This window comes from Melospiza melodia, chromosome Z, assembly GCF_035770615.1.
Source record: "Melospiza melodia melodia isolate bMelMel2 chromosome Z, bMelMel2.pri, whole genome shotgun sequence".
Taxonomy (NCBI): domain Eukaryota; kingdom Metazoa; phylum Chordata; class Aves; order Passeriformes; family Passerellidae; genus Melospiza; species Melospiza melodia.
In genome coordinates this window covers 43,076,659-43,096,518 of record NC_086226.1, presented here as the reverse complement: position 1 = coordinate 43,096,518, position 19,860 = coordinate 43,076,659, and the positions used below count along the sequence as shown (strand labels likewise).

At 37.7% G+C, this 19,860-nt stretch overlaps 1 protein-coding gene across 6 annotated transcripts in view; it reads left to right on the top strand.

Moving 5' to 3' along the window:
- Positions 1-7,562, top strand: part of FCHO2 (FCH and mu domain containing endocytic adaptor 2) — an 86,313-nt gene extending 78,751 nt beyond the window's left edge. For all 6 annotated transcript variants that reach the window (XM_063180067.1, XM_063180071.1, XM_063180066.1 and 3 more), the window contains 3 exons: positions 672-736; positions 3,110-3,274; positions 3,502-7,562. In XM_063180067.1, the coding sequence (XP_063036137.1) occupies positions 672-736; positions 3,110-3,274; positions 3,502-3,524 (253 nt within the window). In that variant the 3' untranslated portion in view covers positions 3,525-7,562. The remainder of the gene's footprint in view (positions 1-671; positions 737-3,109; positions 3,275-3,501) is intronic.
- The last annotated feature ends 12,298 nt before the right edge of the window (positions 7,563-19,860 follow it).

Sequence of the window (19,860 nt, the reverse complement as noted above, 5' to 3'; positions counted from 1 at the left end):
TACCATATGTGCTACTTATGTGAGCATTTCAGTCCTGCTACATCAGTGGCAAGAGGAATTTCAAACCTTTCAGCACTTCATGCTGCTCACAGCTGAAAGTTGTTGACTTTCCTTTAATGCAACTGCTAGAAACTCCTCCAGAAGTTAAAATGCCCTGTCAGCTCTTGGTACCCTTTCTGCCCTTTACAGTGTCTGAAGTTAGCTTGAACAGAATGTTACTAATGCCAGTGAGTTTTACTAGAATGGAAATGGAATAAAATTCATGCTCTCAGGACTCTCACTTAGGAGAGAACAGTCAACATTGCTCCCCATTCTATCTTCATCATGAAGCATCAAGGCATAGCTTCCAGAATAACTTACTCTTTAAGACTGCAGAGGGGTTTGAATTTTGGACCCATAGGTGAGGACACAGGACAGTGTTAAATGTGTAAAAAATTACTATGTAAAATGTGTAATGGAGCATGTTCTTCTGAGCTCACTGCTCTGGAGTGATGCAGACACACCCTTCTCTTTTCCTCTTTTCCTCCTGTAGTTTTCCACAGACTTACCTTAAAATATGCAAATATTTTTATGGGCTTCCATTTAGAGATGTTTGTAATATACCGGTGTAAATCAAAGGAAATAAAGTTCTAAACCCAGTAGTTTGTAACTAGCCTACCATTCTCTTACAGGAATGCAGACCAGATGAAAGCATGTTGGAAAATATCTAGCATTTCAGAGAAGTCTGAGAATGGAGGCAAGTTGAACTCTTTTGTTTTGCTTTCTTGTACAGACAATTTTTATTAGTAAACAGGTGATTATTTTAGCCTCTACGCCCTCCTCATTCTTTTTTACACATTTTCTTATGCCATAACCTGTTTACTAGCTCACATTCTTTTCAATTAATTGCCTCATGAGAGATTCCATTATGAGTGAGATGTCAAAATATAAATTTAATTATTAGCTATATAAGGGACAATAATGAAGTACCCTGAAAACAGTTAGTAGTTCTAAAATACAGTTTAGATAGGATAGGAAATTTTTGCGTTCATGCAGTTTGGGAGTGAGCAGCTACTCAAATGAAAATAGGTTTAATATCTGTGTCTTTCCACACATAGATAATATAAATACATTAGAAGGAGGTAAGTGGAAGAACTGGGGGTAAAAACAAAAAATCCAAAAGTCCTGAGTTTAGATATATTATTCTTGACCAACATTTTGAGTCTTGGTTTTGACCATAATGACTCCAGGAAAAACTTAATCTATGCACATCTGCTCAGAGTGGTAATTTATACAATATTGCATAAGGTACCAATAGTTGTCCTCTGCCCAGTGCCATTCTCTGAGCTGTAGTTGATGTCACAACCCCTGCAGTCTCTGCAGGTGCAGTATTTTTGTGAAGTAGTAGTGCAGCTAAAACATCTTGTCCTCAAAGCCCCTATGGAGAAATTAACTGCTAATGTAAAGGAAAGGCCTTTAATCCTGTTAAGAATTTAGTGAAGAGGATTGTGAAATCAGAGATTTGCCTGTAAATGTGACTGGTTTCATATAGAAACCACAACCATAGAAAGAGAAGACAACTTCTATTCCTGCAAAGGCTCCAAAGTTGTGGTTATCATTGAAAGAAGATCAGAGAGAATTTTTTTGAACACAGGTGATTAGTCTAGTGTAGTTTGTCTTTCACTAATCTCACAGTTCTTTGCCATTTGTCTTCACTACATTGGATTAGCCCTCTTCCATTTTTTTTCCCTCTCTTTTCTGAACTTTGTGACTTTTTTTAAAAGGAAAAATCATACTGAAACACAAATGCAGCCAGATGAAGAGGAATTTTACACCTGCAGTACAGCACAGAATTGACTGCTAGTGATCTGCTAGTGATCCAGTTTGCATCTTGTATGTTGACAGCATAGTTGCACATATCTCACTGCCTCTGCTGTATTGCTTCTTTTCCCACCATCTTTTCCTCCCCCTTTCTTTGAGTATAAACATGTATAGTACTCCCAGTTCAGGAGAAAGCAATAATGTGCTGATCTTGCACTTACAGAAGCAAAGGGAGAAGTTGCACAAACACTGTCAATGTCAGCACAAGTATCTTCAAGTCTTCTCCTGGTGGACAGCATGATAAAATTTAAGGAGGCTTTTTATGGTCCAACACATTATGTGATCTGTCAGCTGGAGAGAGATAAAACACAGAACAAGCTTTCAAAGCACTTGAATATATGAGTTTCCATAGTTAGAGTGGAAAGAATCTCCAGTTTACTGAATAAGGCAGACCTACTGAAGAAATTAAATTGATCTTAAGCTAAATTTATGAAGAACAAGCTACTGTGTGAAACAATATCTTTTAGTTCCTGCTTTTAGCTCAGTACCATTTCTGTTACTTGTAATTTAGCAGTTCTTATTGATAGGAATAGCAAGCTGTTTTAAAGTAAAATTATTCCATTAATTTTAATTTAAATCTCATTTTCCCAGCACACTTTGCAAGAGCAAGAAAAGACCTGTTTTAAAACTAAAAAGTAGTAGCAATGAGGGGATTTTAAAAATGCCTTTCATTGCCTACAGAAATCTATTTAAATCTATTGCTTTATAATACTATCAAAGTGATACCACTTCACCACTGTCTCCAAAAAAAATCAACTGAAATTTGTGAGAAGTATTTAATCAGACCTTGTCTTTATTGGAAACATAGTAATTTCTGTCCTCTGGGTGCATTACTGTAGAACCTTATTTCTTCCAATGTTTTTGTTCATGTACTTTCATCCAGATTGATCATGACAAGTCTTAAATGTTCTGCTAGTGAAAGACAGATAGTTTCTCCTCTCTATCAATCAGATACTATATACCACAAGATAGATGGTAGTAAGCACTTAGAGACCAGCAAGTATAAATTATTATACGGACCAATCAGATTAGTAAGTGATTACCAGGCTAATACCCACCTTTTGGATAATCTTGCAGACTATTGGATAAAACAGACTTGTACTCTTACTGCTTTTGAAAGTGTATATAGGACTGCCCCTGGGAATAGATGTCAGAGGTCACCATATTAGTTTCACTTCTTACTACTAAAAATTTGGAGAGATCCTTTTGTTTTTGCAAAACAATCAGCTTCTCAGTTTTGTTTTTATAGGTTCTGGATCCCTCAGGGCAAAATTTGAGCTTTCAGGAGGACCCAGTAAACCAGCAACACTTGCAGTGCAATTCATCAGTGAAGGAAGCACCCTTTCAGGAGCAGATGTGGAACTTGTAGGCACTGGCTATCGGCTTTCCCTTCTTAAGAAGAGATTTGCCACTGGTAAGACACTGACATGCTTATATATTCAAATTAATGTTGTATATTCTCTAGTGTTAAATTCTAAAATATGAAACTGTTAAATGAGTGATGAGTTAAATAGTTACTCTTTATTGAAACACTTTTGACAAGTCAGTTTGTTTTTCCACAGTATGCAGACTGCTCCAAGGAAAATATTGACAAAATCTGGTTTATCTATTGACTGCAAAAAATTTACCTTTGTTTTTCAGGACGGTATATGGCAGACTGTTGATGTACCTGTGAAAGTCGTTGGATCAGGAATGCAAGAAACACTTGTGATGATAGGAACTCTGCCCTCTCTATTTTTCAAACACTATTTTAACATGCATTAATTTTTAAAAATATTGACTTACTTTGAGGCTAAACTACAGAAAGTAAATGCACTTTTAAAGTCATTTTTAAAACCTTTATTACTTTACAATAGCACTGAAGTTAATTTCAACACTGTCTGTAAATGATCAACTGCAATACTTGGGAAAATTTGTTGAAAAATTAGTAACTTTGTATAGATGAAGTCAAAATAGTAATCCACAGTTGTAATGGAAGTATGAAATTTTATGTTGTACTGTAAACATTAAACCTAAAATATAGGGGATCTAGTAAGAAATATTTGAGCTTTTCATAAGTAATACTCATTTTTCAGATTCTTTAATTGCCAGCTTTTAATTGACAGTTTATAAAGATAGAGGCTATGTCTTGTGTAGTTCTTCTTTCCATTCATAACACAAGAACAGCTGAGTTAGAGATGTATAAAAATAACTTGATGCCCATGTATCATATATTATTAAAATGTAAGTTGTTTCATATAGGATTTTTTTTAACTAAGTGCAATGTGTTACAAATTGCAAAACACAGCAGAGATTTACTTCTGCAGTTAGTAAAAATTTTTGGGCCTTGTTATTGTTTGAGTTAATGCAGTAGATTTAATTTATTTTTATATTAATTGCATAACTTTTGTGCCTTTTAAAAATGCCTGTGCCTATCTAATTTGATACTCATGTGCCTCACTTCCTTTTTCAAAGTGTGGCTCTTCATCAAGAAAGCATGGCGTTTGTATAATGCACAGAACTTTATAAAAATTCTTTTTACTGCAATTTATTTAGAAGGCAGGTTTTGCAAAAACCGTAGTTTGTTTTAAAAGAAATTTAAAACACTGAATTATTTCCTCAATGAATAATTGCAAGTAAATGTGGTTTTGGTAAAGGGAGCTGCATCATGCAGTACTCGGAAACTTTTTAATTAACTAATTTTAATATCACCAAAGAGAAGAATCTGAAAAATCAGTGAGGATAGGAAAAACAAACTTCTGAAAGCGAACAGCATTACTCTTTGCTTTGCCTATAAGTCTTCAGACTTCGAGTGGTTTTGGGGATGTGCGATGTGAATGTACACATAGTACTTCAGGAGACATTGTAAAGAATATTTTATGGCTGCAGGACGACAAATCCTGTCATGTGTTCGTTTTTTTTGTAGCTACCAGTTTTAATATTTGTATTGTAATCTAATCTGCTTGCTACAGCCTAAGCACAGGGAATTGACACATCAGTAACAATTTTTTTAAGCAAGTCACTAATTTAGAAAATTTTCTATGTATTTGTATTACCAAGCTTTTTTGTAATGTTGAAATGATAAGCATTGGGGCAAAATAATTCAATAACCTGCATTTGGCAATTTCAAATGAACATTTAGCATACCAGTATGTATTTCAAATTCTCTATTAAAACAGTAAAATATGCTTGAGTTAATTCATGCAAAGCCAGTAATGAATTGGTCTGCTTTACAAGAAATTATGCCTTCGTAGAAGCTGCATAAATTGTCGTGTACTCTGGACACTTTTGCCGGTGAGAGTTTCATTGTTAGTGCTAAGAACATTGTGTACTGTAGATTTGATTGGAAGAGTATATTTGGCTCCTATATTTTGCTAATCTTATTGATGATAAATTTACAACTCATAAAATGGTGGTCTTTTTATTGGAATTTTAATTGTAACCTGTTTTGCAATCAAACTGATTAACACAACGATATTTTATTAATGAAAACCCAAATCTATTATTGCTATTTTTAATCAAGTATTACATTAATTTCTAAGAAAAATGAAGTAGTTAATGTTTCAGCACTTTTAAGCTAGCCTTCATTCTGGTGTTTTTCATACATTTGCTTTGGGTGCAGGTTACAATTTTGAAGCCATACAAGTTTATATAGACATTTTGTAAAGAAACTCAAAAACAATGTAAAAAATATGTGTAGCTATCTGATTTAAAATAAAAAAAAAAACTTATGTAGCAAGCTGGTTCTTGCTTGTGTATACAGCAATGTCCCTTGTAGCTGCCTCCTAAGAAAATTAATTTGTGAAGACAACTCTAAAGGACCTGAATTTTTATGAATTGTTACTACATTAGACTGTAAATTAGAACATGCAAGTTTATCTTTCAAAAATTGTAAATACTCTGAATTTTCATTAAATGTAAATTTTAAAAATTTACACCCATAATAAACATGTAATATATAATTTAAATACTGATTTATATTGCCTGTACTTTTGCAGTGAAGTTCTTCTAAGCAATAAGGTAATAGAGAAAAACCATGCCTGCATTGAACATTTGAAAATACTCATTTTTAAGTGATAAAGGGTAGAGATCATTATGAACTCTTTTATATATATTTAAAATCATCACAGAGAAGGTGAATGGAAAGATGACTTTTTCTAGAACATTTCATCTTTACTAAACCGTAATGTCTGAGATGTCTGTAGTGTCCTACGCCTTTACTAAATTGATTCACTTCACTAATAAATTAGATTAGGCAAAACTGGATATGTTTATGAGAAAAATCTTGACTCGTGGACATGAGTTGCTGTCTGTAAATAGTGCTGTCAAATGCTGTACATTATCTTTGTTTATGAACCTATATCTTGTTGTGTGTGCAGGAGAAGAATTAGTGACAAGATTGAAGTAATTCCTTCTGATTTCTAATGTTCACCAGTCAAAAAGAGTAGACAATTTAGAACTTCTCCAGCAGTCTGTATGGTTTAGTCCTTCTAAGCTTTGAGCACAGAACAGAAGCTGAAACTGAACAAATGTTTTTGCATCTGTTTGGTTCCTACTAATCCCAAGGTCTGCAGAGGCTTAGTAAGTAATAACTTATTAAATTCACTTTCTCAGCTGGTTGGATATCACTGCAATAGAGGTACCATTTTTGTCATGCAGGAAAGCAATAGTCCAAGGGCTTGATTCTTATCTTCTGGCAGGCAGGAATGAAGAACACAAGTACTTAGTGGTCAGACTGGTCCATGTAACACAGTAGTCTGGTCTTCAACACCGGCCAAAGAACAGGCTAAACCTTGGAGAGCTAATGTGTCATTTGCTTTCTGATCCCCCAGCACCTCATTTGTTGGTTAGAAATGTAAAAAGGTGCTGCTCAGTTCTTCTAGTATTCATTGAACTTAAAGTGTAACAGATCTGACTGAGGCTGCTCTGGCACTTCTTTTAACACTTGACTTGCACCCACATACTGCTCATAACTGCTGCAAACTGGATCTCTACTGTCCAAGCAGGTTTGTGATTATCTAACTACACAATCACGTAGTTTTTCAGGGAAACCTATCTCTAGCACTGCCAGATAACATTTCTGTAGGGTATTTGAAGGAGCTAAAGTATTTAATTATGAACTGGAACAGCATGAGAGTTACAACTGTGGCAAGTTTTGCTATCTAACATAAAAACAAGATCTTGCATCATGGCAAAAAGTATTACATTTCAAGTCTTATATGTTTGCAAAGCTTAAGATACACAGATGTTAAGATGCCTATCTTAAGTTTTGCAATTCATACATAATTGGTTTCCATTTCAGTTGTTGTGAAAGGGAAATTATACTTAAGAGCGTGCAAGAAAAAAAGTCAGGAATTCCTCCAAGCATAGCATAAGCTAAAAACAGTTCAAAGTACTAAAGCATCAGATAACACATCTACTGTTGAGTTAGCATTGATTGGACTGATTAAAAAGTCTCTCAAGTGAAAACATGATTTTTATCTTTAATTCTACATATTATTACACCAGTAAGTATTCTGCTCAGCTTACTTTGACCTCCATGTTTACTGATACGTTGATTTTTGGATTCTCAATTACTTCGTTCAATAACCAATATAAGGCATACAGTCTTAAAAGAAGAAGCCTCTTCTGGTTTACTTACTGAACATTTAGAGCTCTAATTCTGCATTTTCTGTAACTGCTTTTTTTCACTTCCTTTGGAATAAATTCTTTTTGTTTTTCAATCTGCGATGGCTACTGTAATTACTGTAACCTAAAATATCTTTGTTTGTCATTGTTCTAGCTGAATTTATTTCTAAGAATCTTGTTCTGTAACTTAGTTACTATTACTCAGGAGGTTTTTCAAAAAAGTTAATAATCATAAGCTGTAAATCATGCCAATTTCACTACTCTGATTATTCAACTTTTCCTTTTATCATGTCGCAACTTTTCTTCAAGTTCTCAGCTCTTAAGTCATGTTTTCTACTCCAGAAAGTTAGCAGTGGTAATGTGTTCAGCAATGACTCAAATAATATTATATTTATATAATAAATTACTCCATCCTGGTTAAGGAAGCAGCCCATTTTTATAGTAATTGTTGATTCTCCCCTCCAGATGTCCTCTCCTGTTTTGCTATTTGATAAACTTCTTATAATATCCACGGCTTTATAAGGCTTCCCTTCTGTTTCCCATTCTTGTCATTGGTAGGTTATATGAACAGTCATCACTGAAATGAAACAGTCATAACAGAAATGTTAAGGCTGCTCCAATCTTAGTACCAATGAATTGCATCCAGGTTAAGATGCGCTAATACAAGGGTGGAAGAAAACCAAAGCCCAACTCAAAAGCTCAAAAACTGTTGTTCACCTTCAATCTCTGTTGAACTCTTTTTCTCTGACACCTTACAGGACCATGCATTTAGACAGAGAAACAAAGACAGAGAACAGACAGAAGGTTAAGCCCCTAAGTACATGACTTCATTCTTCAATGCAAGTTTCTCTCTCTCAGGTGAGGATTCCTTGGCCTTTGTGCATGAGTCCCTTCTCACTTTTGAGCAGTTCCTAGGTTGACAGCACATTCCAAGCGCTCGGGTATGTGAATGCAGGAGCACTGTTGCAGTCTGTGATCTCCCATCTCTGCAGCTGACATCCCTCTGTATTCTCACCAGTCTGTTCCCATGGGTGGGCCAAGTGCAGCCACACCTTTTGCCCTGCTGAAATCACAGTTCCATGCTCTGAGTCACCTGATTGAAAACAGTAGATTGGATCCCTGCTTCTAGTGAGATTACAGAATAAATTTAATTTTATTTGGGGACTAAAATGCAGAAGATTTCTCAATGTAAAAACTGCATCTTGTACATCTAGCACAAGAAACTCGGTCCTCAGACAACCGCTATTAGTCTGGCATAATTTCTTTAGCTAGAATAGAGTAGCAAACACTACACTCACAGGAGAGAGAACAGGGAAATTACAGGGGAAAATTAATGTGGGCACAAGTGTTCCCTGCAGATTAAGGGAAGAATATGTATTTGCCACAATTTTCCAACAGAGGAGTTGAAAATTAAATTCATGATGATGGGCCATTAGAGTTACTTTATTGGCATTTTTGCAAGATACTTGAGAATACTACAAACTTCTCAAAACAGAAGTGTTGTCTTTAATATGATGGCAAAACATGGAGGATATGCTCTCTGTTCACCTAGCTATGAGCTAGAACTTGTCACTACTGCACTCACCTAAGTACCAGCCTTTGCTTACAGGAAACAAAAAGTTTCCCAGTGAGAGAAATATGGAACCTGTCCTCCCATTTTCCTCAGCTATGACCTTTCCACACTGTTTAAGGTGACTGCTTTTGCCAGCTGCTCCCCAAGGGATGCCACAAAAACATTCTTTAGAATTCAAGAGGTTTTTGGCAAATACCATTTTGTAGTCATTCCTCCAAGTGATTCTCCGGCTCAAAAGAGTCCTACAGTAACATGGTTTTGATAAAGAAGTGTGAAACCGTTGAATAATGTTTCTCAGGAAGGAGTTCATCCCTCATGTAGGCAGCAACAGTGCAGTCTATGGCTTTTCATGGTACTTATGATTAGGAAAAAACAGCTGTTGTCACAAATTGTAAAAGAAGTGTTTGTAAGGAACAATATCTTACTCATCTGTTCAGACAAAGACTGGTTATACAATTGTTTTAAAATTCTTGTTAAGTCTCTTTGGACACTTGCCTTTAGTTAAAGGATCTCCTATTCTCTTCAACATTTAAAAGTGTTCCACACTTGTTCTGTATCTCCATGAAAGTTTAGGAAGCCCTTCTTTGCCTCTCTCCTAGCAAGGCAGGTGTTTTAATGGTTATTGCTGCCACTATCTATATGTAAAGACATGTGAATTGTATGTTTACAACAGATACACAATCATATCTAACCAGATGTTTGCAAGTAATTATTCAAATGAGTATTAGATCACATCACGTGTATCTTTCATTGTTCTCCATATGTGTAACTGGCTCTACAGAGAATAGTGTTGGCATATACTCCACTGTCATCTCTGTAACCAACGATGATAGTAGTAGCAATCTTACCAAGGTGCGGAACATGTTAAAAATATGTGGGATTATTTCTATGGTGAAGAAACTGATGTAAGCCTCAAGAAATAAGGCACACTGCATCAGACCTCCTTTCTATAGTCAGTATTTTTTAAATCAGAAAAACACACAGCTGCTGGTAAGGATCATATTGGAGTGACTTACAGTCTGCTTACAACTTGATTTACACAGCTACTGTTAGCTTTCAAGTGGTCTTCTGTCATCCGTGTCTAATCTTGGAGAACTCCTTTGGAACACCTGCCTGGGTTAAGGAATTCAGTGCTCTTGTACAGCAAGCTGTTTTCTTCTAGGAAGGTCCTGGACTCTGTAGAAACTGCCAAACTTGCAGGCTGTTAGCAGGTTATGGGCAATTCATTTGTAGTGCCAGAATGAGCTCAAAAGTGGGGGTGGGAGCATAGCAGTTGTGGAAAGAAACAAGCATAAATGAAACTCTCTCTGATGCAGTTGACCAAGAATCATAAATAACACCTCATTTTAAGTTGCCTACCTGAACTGCACAACCAAACATTAGTGACAACCAAGTCAGAATTACTTGATTGCATTTGTTGTTAGTAATCAGATTCAAGTAGTATGGCCAGGTGCTGCTACAAATGGTCAACTTTTATATTTTTGGATATGCTCATAATTCAATAATCCTTCGAGTGAGATGCCTACCATAAATGAACGCAACCCAATTAGTTTCCACTACAGCTTCATGATGAGCAGTTTCCTCAATAGTTCAACATTGTCAAGAGGCATGGGCCAAGCTGTCCATCTTCACTCAACACCCCTTGTATCAGCTCTGTACCACCTCTGTACATATCTGCTTACTAACCAAACATAAGTCAAAGTCAGAAAGCAAGAAAATTCTGTTCTAAGTTAAGCCAACTGAACCATCTTGCAGGAGGATCTGGCAAATAGGGATTCCTGACCTAGGAGTAGAGATGCAATAGGGAATGAGTTCTCCCAGTATAGACAACAACACATCACCAGCCTGGGCCTACTAAATCACAGTCAGAGATGGGAACTAAAAGCAGCTGGCTCCAATGACATAAGGGAAGACTTCTTTTAATAGTGGCTTTAAATCCTGAAATTATAAACTATACAAGATTGATAAGAAAAGAAAATTAAATACAGGGGTAGGAAAGTCCACGGAGATAGTTTCACTGAGGGTGAAAAACAGATGTTTGCTCTAACAAACAACAAAAATGTTTCCCTTCCACTGTGTTATGGGATCCATACTAGCTGGATATGCTAGAATTGGTAAAAATAAAGAGAGTGAGAAAGAAAAGTATTCTGTAAATATTTTGCTATGTGTCTTTCAGGCTATCTAGATCATGTAGTCACATGGTGAAAATACTTGGCAATCCAAGAGTATCTAAAGAGAGATATTAATACATCATCTACTAAAATAAATATTTTTAAACCAGCATATCTGATAAACAACATCCAAGAATTTAGGAAGTTGAATAAGCCATACTATGGATCGTTAATTTTTATTTCAGCGATTCTCAAATACTGGAAAGGATTAGAAGATTAAAAGAAAGATAACACCATTACAGAAAAAAAAAAAAAAGGAAAAAAAAAAAAAGGGTGTCAATCCAAATAACTATAATATAGAACTTGGTAAGAAAATTTTAAAAAGCATTTAAGATAATTAGTGTCAATCATGGATGTACCAAATAAAGGTCTACTAATTTAGGATTAGGTTGAAAATCTGGTTCATAAGAATAATAGGGTCAAAGGAAAAAAGGATTTATGTAAGATGCCTGATTTAGAAGTACACAACATTTGGTTTATAACTAGAGCAATGCAAGAACATCATTAAAAAATTAGTCATAAGATGTAACTGAAGAGGGAATCAAATTTAAACACCATTCTGGTGGATTCCTGCAGACTTCATAATATCTAATATTTTTCCAATTACTGATGTTTAAAAAAGCTGAAACTTTGCAGATGAGGTTGGAGGACAAAAAAATATGCTAGGTTTCAAGTGCAGTTTTTAACCACTTCATGTCATCCAAAATGGCAGGAGGATGCTATAGAATCAAATAAGTAGGGACAAAAAACCATCCCTTTGGGATTACTAAGGATATTCCTGAACTATTCTTAAAAAGTCACCCAGCACTAGATCTTGTGAAAAGTCTGCAGATCTTCATGGGATCACAGAAGATCTGAGGCTAGAAGAAACTCTGAACATCACCTAGTCACTTCCCAAGCTCAAAGCAGGGACAAAGACCCAAAGTTTTACCAAACTTCTTGCAATCTCCACCCATGTTTTCCTATATCCATGATAGATCATATGAATCCCTTAAAGACAATTAAGATGTTTGATATGATTCAGGCACATATTATGGACCAAGTCAAATGTTCTTATCCCTCCAATAAAAGCTCTACCATGAAGATGAATTCTATACACTATAATATAGTTGTGTACTTGCAGAGAAGATACAAACCTTGGTGGAGGGCACCTAGGCACCTTTTTCTTATGTTTCTGAAATCTTTCCTCAGAAAATGCAAGATGTATCAGTGATTCCCTGTTTGGAGTATAGTATAAAAAAGGAAAGGGACCATTTGTCAGAAAAAAAGATAAGATCAATATTCAGAAATTTTTCATGGTACATAGATGAATCCTCTCCCTTTGTCTCAAGGCTTTCAGAAATTACTTCTGGCTTCAAGTCTCCTGAATAATTAAGAGAAATCTGAGTTTGAGAGAATTCAACAACCTGTAGTGCTGGTCACCACACAGACTTTTAATATCTTTTAACATTGGACAGCAAGTAGCTTAGGTGTGTTGCAGTAGCATCCCATAAGTACTATTAGTTAAAGAAAGGCTTTCAGCTCTAGTGCCTGGATACATCCATGCACAGACATGCACCTGCAACACTTCAAAGAAACAATAACCTGCCTTACTCTTGTGATGATGAATTACTCAATATGGGAAAACAAACTGAGATTGCATGGAAATTAATTATCATCATCTATAACAGCAAAATAAATAGATAAATCAAGCAAAATATCAGCAAAAAATCAGCTTAGACAAGGCCCCCATAAAAAACTCAAAAAACCAAACCAAAACAAAACAAAACAAAAAAAACCCCAAAACAACTTACACTGCATTTATAATGATGTGTGAAAGTACTGGTCATGAATGAGATAAAAATCCTTGTTTCCTTTTTCAATTTTTAAACAAAATTCACTAACATGTTAAATGCAGAGGGTGACACATTGATCTAAATATTATTAATTTACCTTCCTTTAAAATCAATATGGAGGCTATTGGAAAAAAAAAAAAAGCTGTGGGACTTGCAAAACCAGTGGAATAGAACACCAGTGATTTGAGTCTATTTTATACTATCAAACCCTAAGGAGTTACTTCATCTCAACTGATAAGAACCTAGGTAGCAAAATAGTATTCCACGTACGGCAAAAGCACTGTTGTCAGAAAAAACGTCATCAGAAGCTTTCCCCATGTCCTATAGAGCCAATGCCAGCCAGCTCTGAGATGGACCTGCTACTGGACAAGGCCAAGGCCATCAGTGACTGTGGCAGAACCTCTAGGGTAACATATTTAAGAAGCAAAGAAAAGTTATTGCACAGATAAAGTTGCAGCCACAGAAGAATGGAGGATCTTGAGATCCATAGTCCTGGAAGGACTTGTCACCCTGCGGAGAACTCACACTGGGGCAGTCTGTCCTTGAAGAACTGCACCCTGTGGAAGAGGGACCATATTGCACCAGTCCTGGAGAGCTGTTGCCTGTGGGATGGATTCACATTGGATAAGTTCATGGAGAACTGTCTCCTGTGGAAGGGACCCCATGTTGGCGTGGGAGAAGGACTCCTCTGCCTGAATGGCAGGAACAAAGTATGACTGTAACCCTCGTCCCCCATCTCTCTGCACTGCTGTGAGGAGGAGGTAGAGCCCAAGGGGAAAATGGTTTTAAGATTTACTTCTCATTTCTGTGCTCTGAATTTGAGTGGTAATAAATTCAGTTAACTCCCCCAAGTCAAGTGTGTTTTGCTCATGACATTAATAAATGAATGATCTCTCCCTGTCCTTATCTCAATCCATGAGACTTGTTATATCCTCTCTTCCCTGTCAAGCTGAGGAGGAGAATTACAGAGCAGCTTTGGTGGGTGTATGGCTTCCAGCCAGGAAGCGAACAAAATATTTATCCAGCCAATAATGTCTGGCACACAACCTCGTGAAGTTCTGCCCTATACTTTAATAGAGACACTATTTTCTATTCAATGTGTCAATCCAAGAGGGCCAAGTACAGCATCTTTAGCTCTGATGGATGCTCTTAGCACACTGATGGTAGTGGGTAACCGTGTCTCTTGTATAAACATTGATTCTTTCACTAAGATAGATGAAAACCAGCACATTTTGACGACTCAACTCAATAATTTTTGTCAGTGCAAATATCAAAATGACAGATCTCATTGTATACTTCCAAACAAATCCTCACCTCACTCACACTTGGGACTTGATCTTAGTCTGAGAATTCAAGGTCTTGCTTTTATTTAAACTATGCTGTAATTTGGTCAAGAATAAAACCAGCATCTACAGCTCTGTAAAACAGATTTGAGTGGGAGCACAAAAACATCTGGATGCAGATCTCTAGCAAACCAAAATACAAATGTCCCAGGTCACACAAAGTAAGCAGTGACCTTGTAACCTAGGAATGAACAATAACTCCCTGGGGTCACAGAATCAAAGGACTGTTTAGACTGGAAAAGACTTAAGGTCATTGAGTCCAACCACTAACCCAGCCCTGGCAAGTCCACCATTAAACCATGTTCCAAGTGCCATGTCTGCATATCTTTAAATTTCCTACAGGGATGGTTTCTTGACCATTTCTCTAAGCAGATCGTTCCAATGCTTGCAACCCTTTTGGTGAAAAAATATTTCTTGATATCTAAACTAAATTTCTCTTGTAACAATTCAAGTCTTTTTTCTCTTGTCCTATTGCTTATCACTTTGGAGAAGAGACTGACCCCCAGCTCCTCACTCCTTTCAGGCAGCTGTAGAGGGTGATAAAGTCTCCTCTGAGCCTCCTTCTCTCCTGTCTAAACAACCCCAGCACCCTGCTTCTCATAGGAGTCATGGTCCAGACCTTTCATTAGTTTTGGTGTCTTTCTTTGGATATGCTCCAGCACCTCAATGTCTTTCTTGTACTTTCTCCTGACCTGGTGCCACTTCCTCATTTACATTTAAAAGCTAAGGGAACTCAGTCAATGTCATACAATCAGTGCACATTTTTTTCCTGGTTAAATGTATATCCAACCTACCAGTCTTGTAATCTTTTTAAATAAGGGCACCTATGGTAAAATCTTGAAGAGAAAATTACATGTGTTTTAGGATTTCAAAAATGCCTTTCTAACACATAGAAATATTTCCTCAAGTCCAGACTAGGTCTCTACCTACACTGATAAGAATAGAAGATATCTGCATTCCTCTTTCCTTTCTTCCTCTGCATGACTAAGGTGCCCTTCTACAGGATTCAGGTCCTGACTGTGAGAAGCAGCATAGCCTTCAGCCAGGGAAGGTTGTCTTGCCCCAGACCCCTGTTCTGATGGGTGCAACACGTTGTCTTGGGCTCACTTCCTCATTCCAGTGTCATCACAGCACAGTGCAAGATGGCTTTCCAGTGCCACCAACTGAAACAACTACCATGCCATTCTTTTAAAAATCAAATCCAAGCAGAATAAGCAAACCCAACAACGTAAGATACAGATTTGAGATATGGATCTACCTCTCCTGGCCAAAACAAAGCTGTTTGATTTTTTGAGGGTTAATGCATAATCTCTCTGAATTTCATTAATTATAAATCACTTCTCTCTCACTTCCTTTCAATACTTAGAGGGGGCTTATAAGAAAAATGGGTATAGACCTTTCAGCAGGGCCTGTTGCAACAGGATGAAGGGTAATGGTTTTAAATTGAACTAAGGGTAGATGAAGAGTAGGTATAAGGAAGAGATATTTTATGACGATGGTGGTGCAGCACTGAAACAGGTCACCCAGAGTGGTGGTAGCTACCCCACACCTGGAACCATTCACAGTCAGAAGTGACAAGGCTCTGAGCAACCTGATCTAGCTGGAGATGCCCCTGCTCATTGTAGGGAGGCTAGAATAGATGACCTTTAAAGGTCCCTTCCAATCCAAACCATTCTGATTCTGTGATTCTATGATTGACTAACAGAAATACTGTTGCATTGACACACCTTTTAGATGGATGGAGCAGAGAGGTTTGGAAAGATTATTTATTAAGAGAAAATGGTGACCATCAGCCAAGTCATGGACACCCCTGGCATGCCCAGGCTCTGAAGAGAGCAGTCAGCTTGGTCTTCCTATTGTGTATTTCTCTGTTGCTCCTGAGAAGGGATCATCACAGGTCACAAAGATGCACTGCCTGAGCGTTCAAATGCCACAGATCCAGGCTGCTGCTCTTTTGTGAGGAGGGTGTCAGTCCCCCATTTATCCTCCCTTATAGTATAGCCAGCAACATACTCTTTCCTGTGGTTCTTTTGTAGTTATCTGCTGAAGAACACAGAATAACTATTTCAGGATTAATTAAGTTTGGTTCCAAAGCTTACTGAATGTTGGCAGCAATGCTTTTGTCATTTCTAAGCCTAAAATTGGACAATTTTAATAAAATAAATGTTCTATATACTTGTATTTCTAAGTGTAGATCTTTTGAGTCTACCTGACTGTGTTTTGGTTAAATAAACCAAAATGATCTGGATGAGTCTTGGCTTCTGCATCATCATCTCATTTGTACCATACCATCACAGCAAGCAAATAGCAATTATAAAGTGAAATTTACCATGTATTTCCTCCATGCACTCTTCAGCAGCTCCTGCTTCAGAGTATACTAACAAAAGGTCAGCTGTCATTGAAACAAAGCGAGTAGCATCAGCCTCGCTGATTCAAGGATCTACTGCAAAGCTTCAAAGTGTGCTGTGAATTATGAACACTAGATATTTTTATGATGGTTACATTTTCACCAAGACAGTTTAGGACAGTCTGGATTCCCTCTCCTTAAGTGTTCAAACATCTGAAAACGTTCTGTAGATCACACTTAATGTTTTGAGCTGTAGCACTGTCTCAGCACATCCAGTATTTCACATGTCTAATTGCAACAGTTGTGGTTTTATTGACCCATCTTACATTACACACAACATTTTAACATCTCTTCCATGCAGTAGAATTTTAATCTAGAAGTGACCAGCATTTAGTCTTACTTGCTGCATTTGTGCCCTTGTTTCTAGAGACCATCATCTTTAGGCAAACAATTCAAACCAGCTGTTTGACATTTATAAACATGTTTGCTAAATTAAAAAAAAAAAAAAGAGGAATGCAAAGTTAGTAATTTCATTTATATTTGACCACATTATTGCTATAAGTAGTGGCTTCCATCAAAATAGCCTCAACTAATTCCCAATAAATAAATCATGAGCAGTTATATTTCTCTGCTCACCATCCCAAATGGTAACCTTCTTGTCAATGTCTTCATGAGTGTTACTGACTGTAACCCCAGAAATAATGTCAAAAGCAGTGACTTTCTGGTAGCTCTGGGTTCTCTGTCATACTCTAGCTGTGAATGCACTGCATTTTTTCATAGCTCTAGCACTGCTTTCCATACCAGGCAAAAATACTTTCTCTACTAGCACTAACATCCAAAAACTACTGTCATACAGCTATGTTCAGTCTCAACATAAAAAACTCAGTACCTTTCTGTATGGTAAAAACCAATATGGCTCTGTTTTTGCCAAATACTATCACAGTGTGGACTTAAAATATGCATTATTTGTAGCTCAAGAGTTACTATTTTAAAAGTTTAAAAAATATGGTTAAAAAAAAAATTCTTATCTTAAATCACAGCATATGGCTCAAGATTACAGTTTTATGATTGCAGTCCCATGGCAGGAATCAACAGCAACTTAATGCACTGAAAACTTATACCAGGCTGAGTCAGAATCTAAAGAACTGAAGAATTATATTCTTTCAAATGCTTCTGTCATTATGGAGGTCAAGTCCTTAAGCTCAAGACTATGAGAAATCCAAGTGGTGGATGTAGGGGAAAAGCTGATGACAGTCTTTGTAGACAGAAATAATTTTTAGGTAGATGCTAGCAAACAAGTTTGTTAACTGTTACAACTGACTTTTTTTTAAGTGAAATTCTTGACATTTTAAGTTTGGTATAAGAAGTATTTACATAAAATAAAAAACTATTTATGTAATAGGAAAAGAGAACATATATATCACATCAGTGGTCCAATAATTTACTAGTATCAGAGAACTGAAGAAAGCTTAGCCTGACAAAATACTTCATCCAGAAATGTGCTCCACATAAGTGTTTTTATTAATTATTTAAGCTCTGTGTTGAAAAAACATTGGAACCAGAATCAGGTGTTGGAACACTGACATATAAACATAACTAAATCTCTTTATGTCACTGCTGTCTGACTTCATAAAACAGTCTGATTCTACCTTTGATGCTCTGTCACTCTTGGCAAGAATTAATCTTCAGCTTGTGTTTTTAAACAAGCACAGCTCATTTTCTTTTGTTGTCTTCAGACTTCTTAAAAACTCTTTACTGGAATATTTCCCTCATCATAGAACATAGAAATTTATTATTATTATTATTTTGTTACTTCCCAATCTCCTTACCATGAGACCCTTCATAGCAGTACTGTGAGTGATATACAACTGAAGCAACTGCAGTCAATGGAGTCAGGACGTAAAGCAGTTGAGATGGCAAAGGGTCACTAACACTCTGGAGCTTACAGTTCTGGAAACCTCAAAACCTTCTACCCCCTGACAAGCTCCTTCCTACACCCAACATAAAATTTCATACACTCTTTGGTTATCAATTCAATTCCAAGTTTTCCTTGCTCTCTACCCAAATGCAGATTTCCTGTGAAAAGCTACAAAGAATTTTCACCCAATCATACTGTCTAACCAAAATATCTCTCTGTCAAGCAGGACTATAATCACTCTTTTCCTCCTGCCATTTATTTTCCCAGCATCACTCCATCCCTGTTCTGGCTCATCCTGTTTAGACTCACATAAACCCAAACGGATTCACCCACACCTCACTGGTTACCAGGCTGATGCTAACTACCTGGGCAAACTTCAGTCACTTTGTCTTGGTCCTGCCACTGCTACAGCACTCACAAATGGCCCATCTTGATCTTCCTTCCCTGGCTCCTTGTCTACTCACACAGCTGCTTCTTGCACGTCACAACTCTCTCATCTCAGCTACCAAAGCCAGCTTCTTCCTCCTTCCGCTGCCTGTACCTGGCAAGAAAGCCTTTTCTTTCATTTCCACCAGCTAAAGTGGCTCACCACTGAAGCAGATCTGTCATATCTAGGCTCAGCCTGTCTCTAGCTTGCCTAACAAGTGCCCAAGTGTGTGGAGTAAGGCAGATGTTGTTAAGGCACTACTACAGGCTCCTGAAGCAGAGCCTGGTTCTAGCCAAGGCTGCGGGTTCTATCCATGTATGGCCCATTCACTGGAGAGGTGCACCCGAGGATTCTTACGGGTCCCTTTCAACTCAGAATATTCTGTGATTCTGTGAAATGGGAAACGTGACACCAGCACCGTGAGGGGAGCTGCTTGCCTGCCTCACCTCGAAGCCGCGGCTATTTCAGGGGCACACTTGACTTTGGCCACGTAAACCCGACTCCAGAGCTGCGTGCCACAGCCGTGCCCTGCGAGCTGCACCGACACCGACACGGACACCGACACTGCGGGCGGTCTCCGAGCCGGGCAGCACGCAGCCGCCCCGGGCCGGGCCTGGCCGGGCCGCCGGGAGCCGCGGGCCCTCGGCCGGGCGGGGCGCCGGGCACGGTGGGGGCGGTGCCGCCGCGCCCGCGCTCCCCGGGGCGGCTCGGCTGGGCCTGGCCCGGCCCTGTCCTGCGCCGCCGGCCGCAGGTGCTTAAATAGCGGCGCCTGCCGCGCT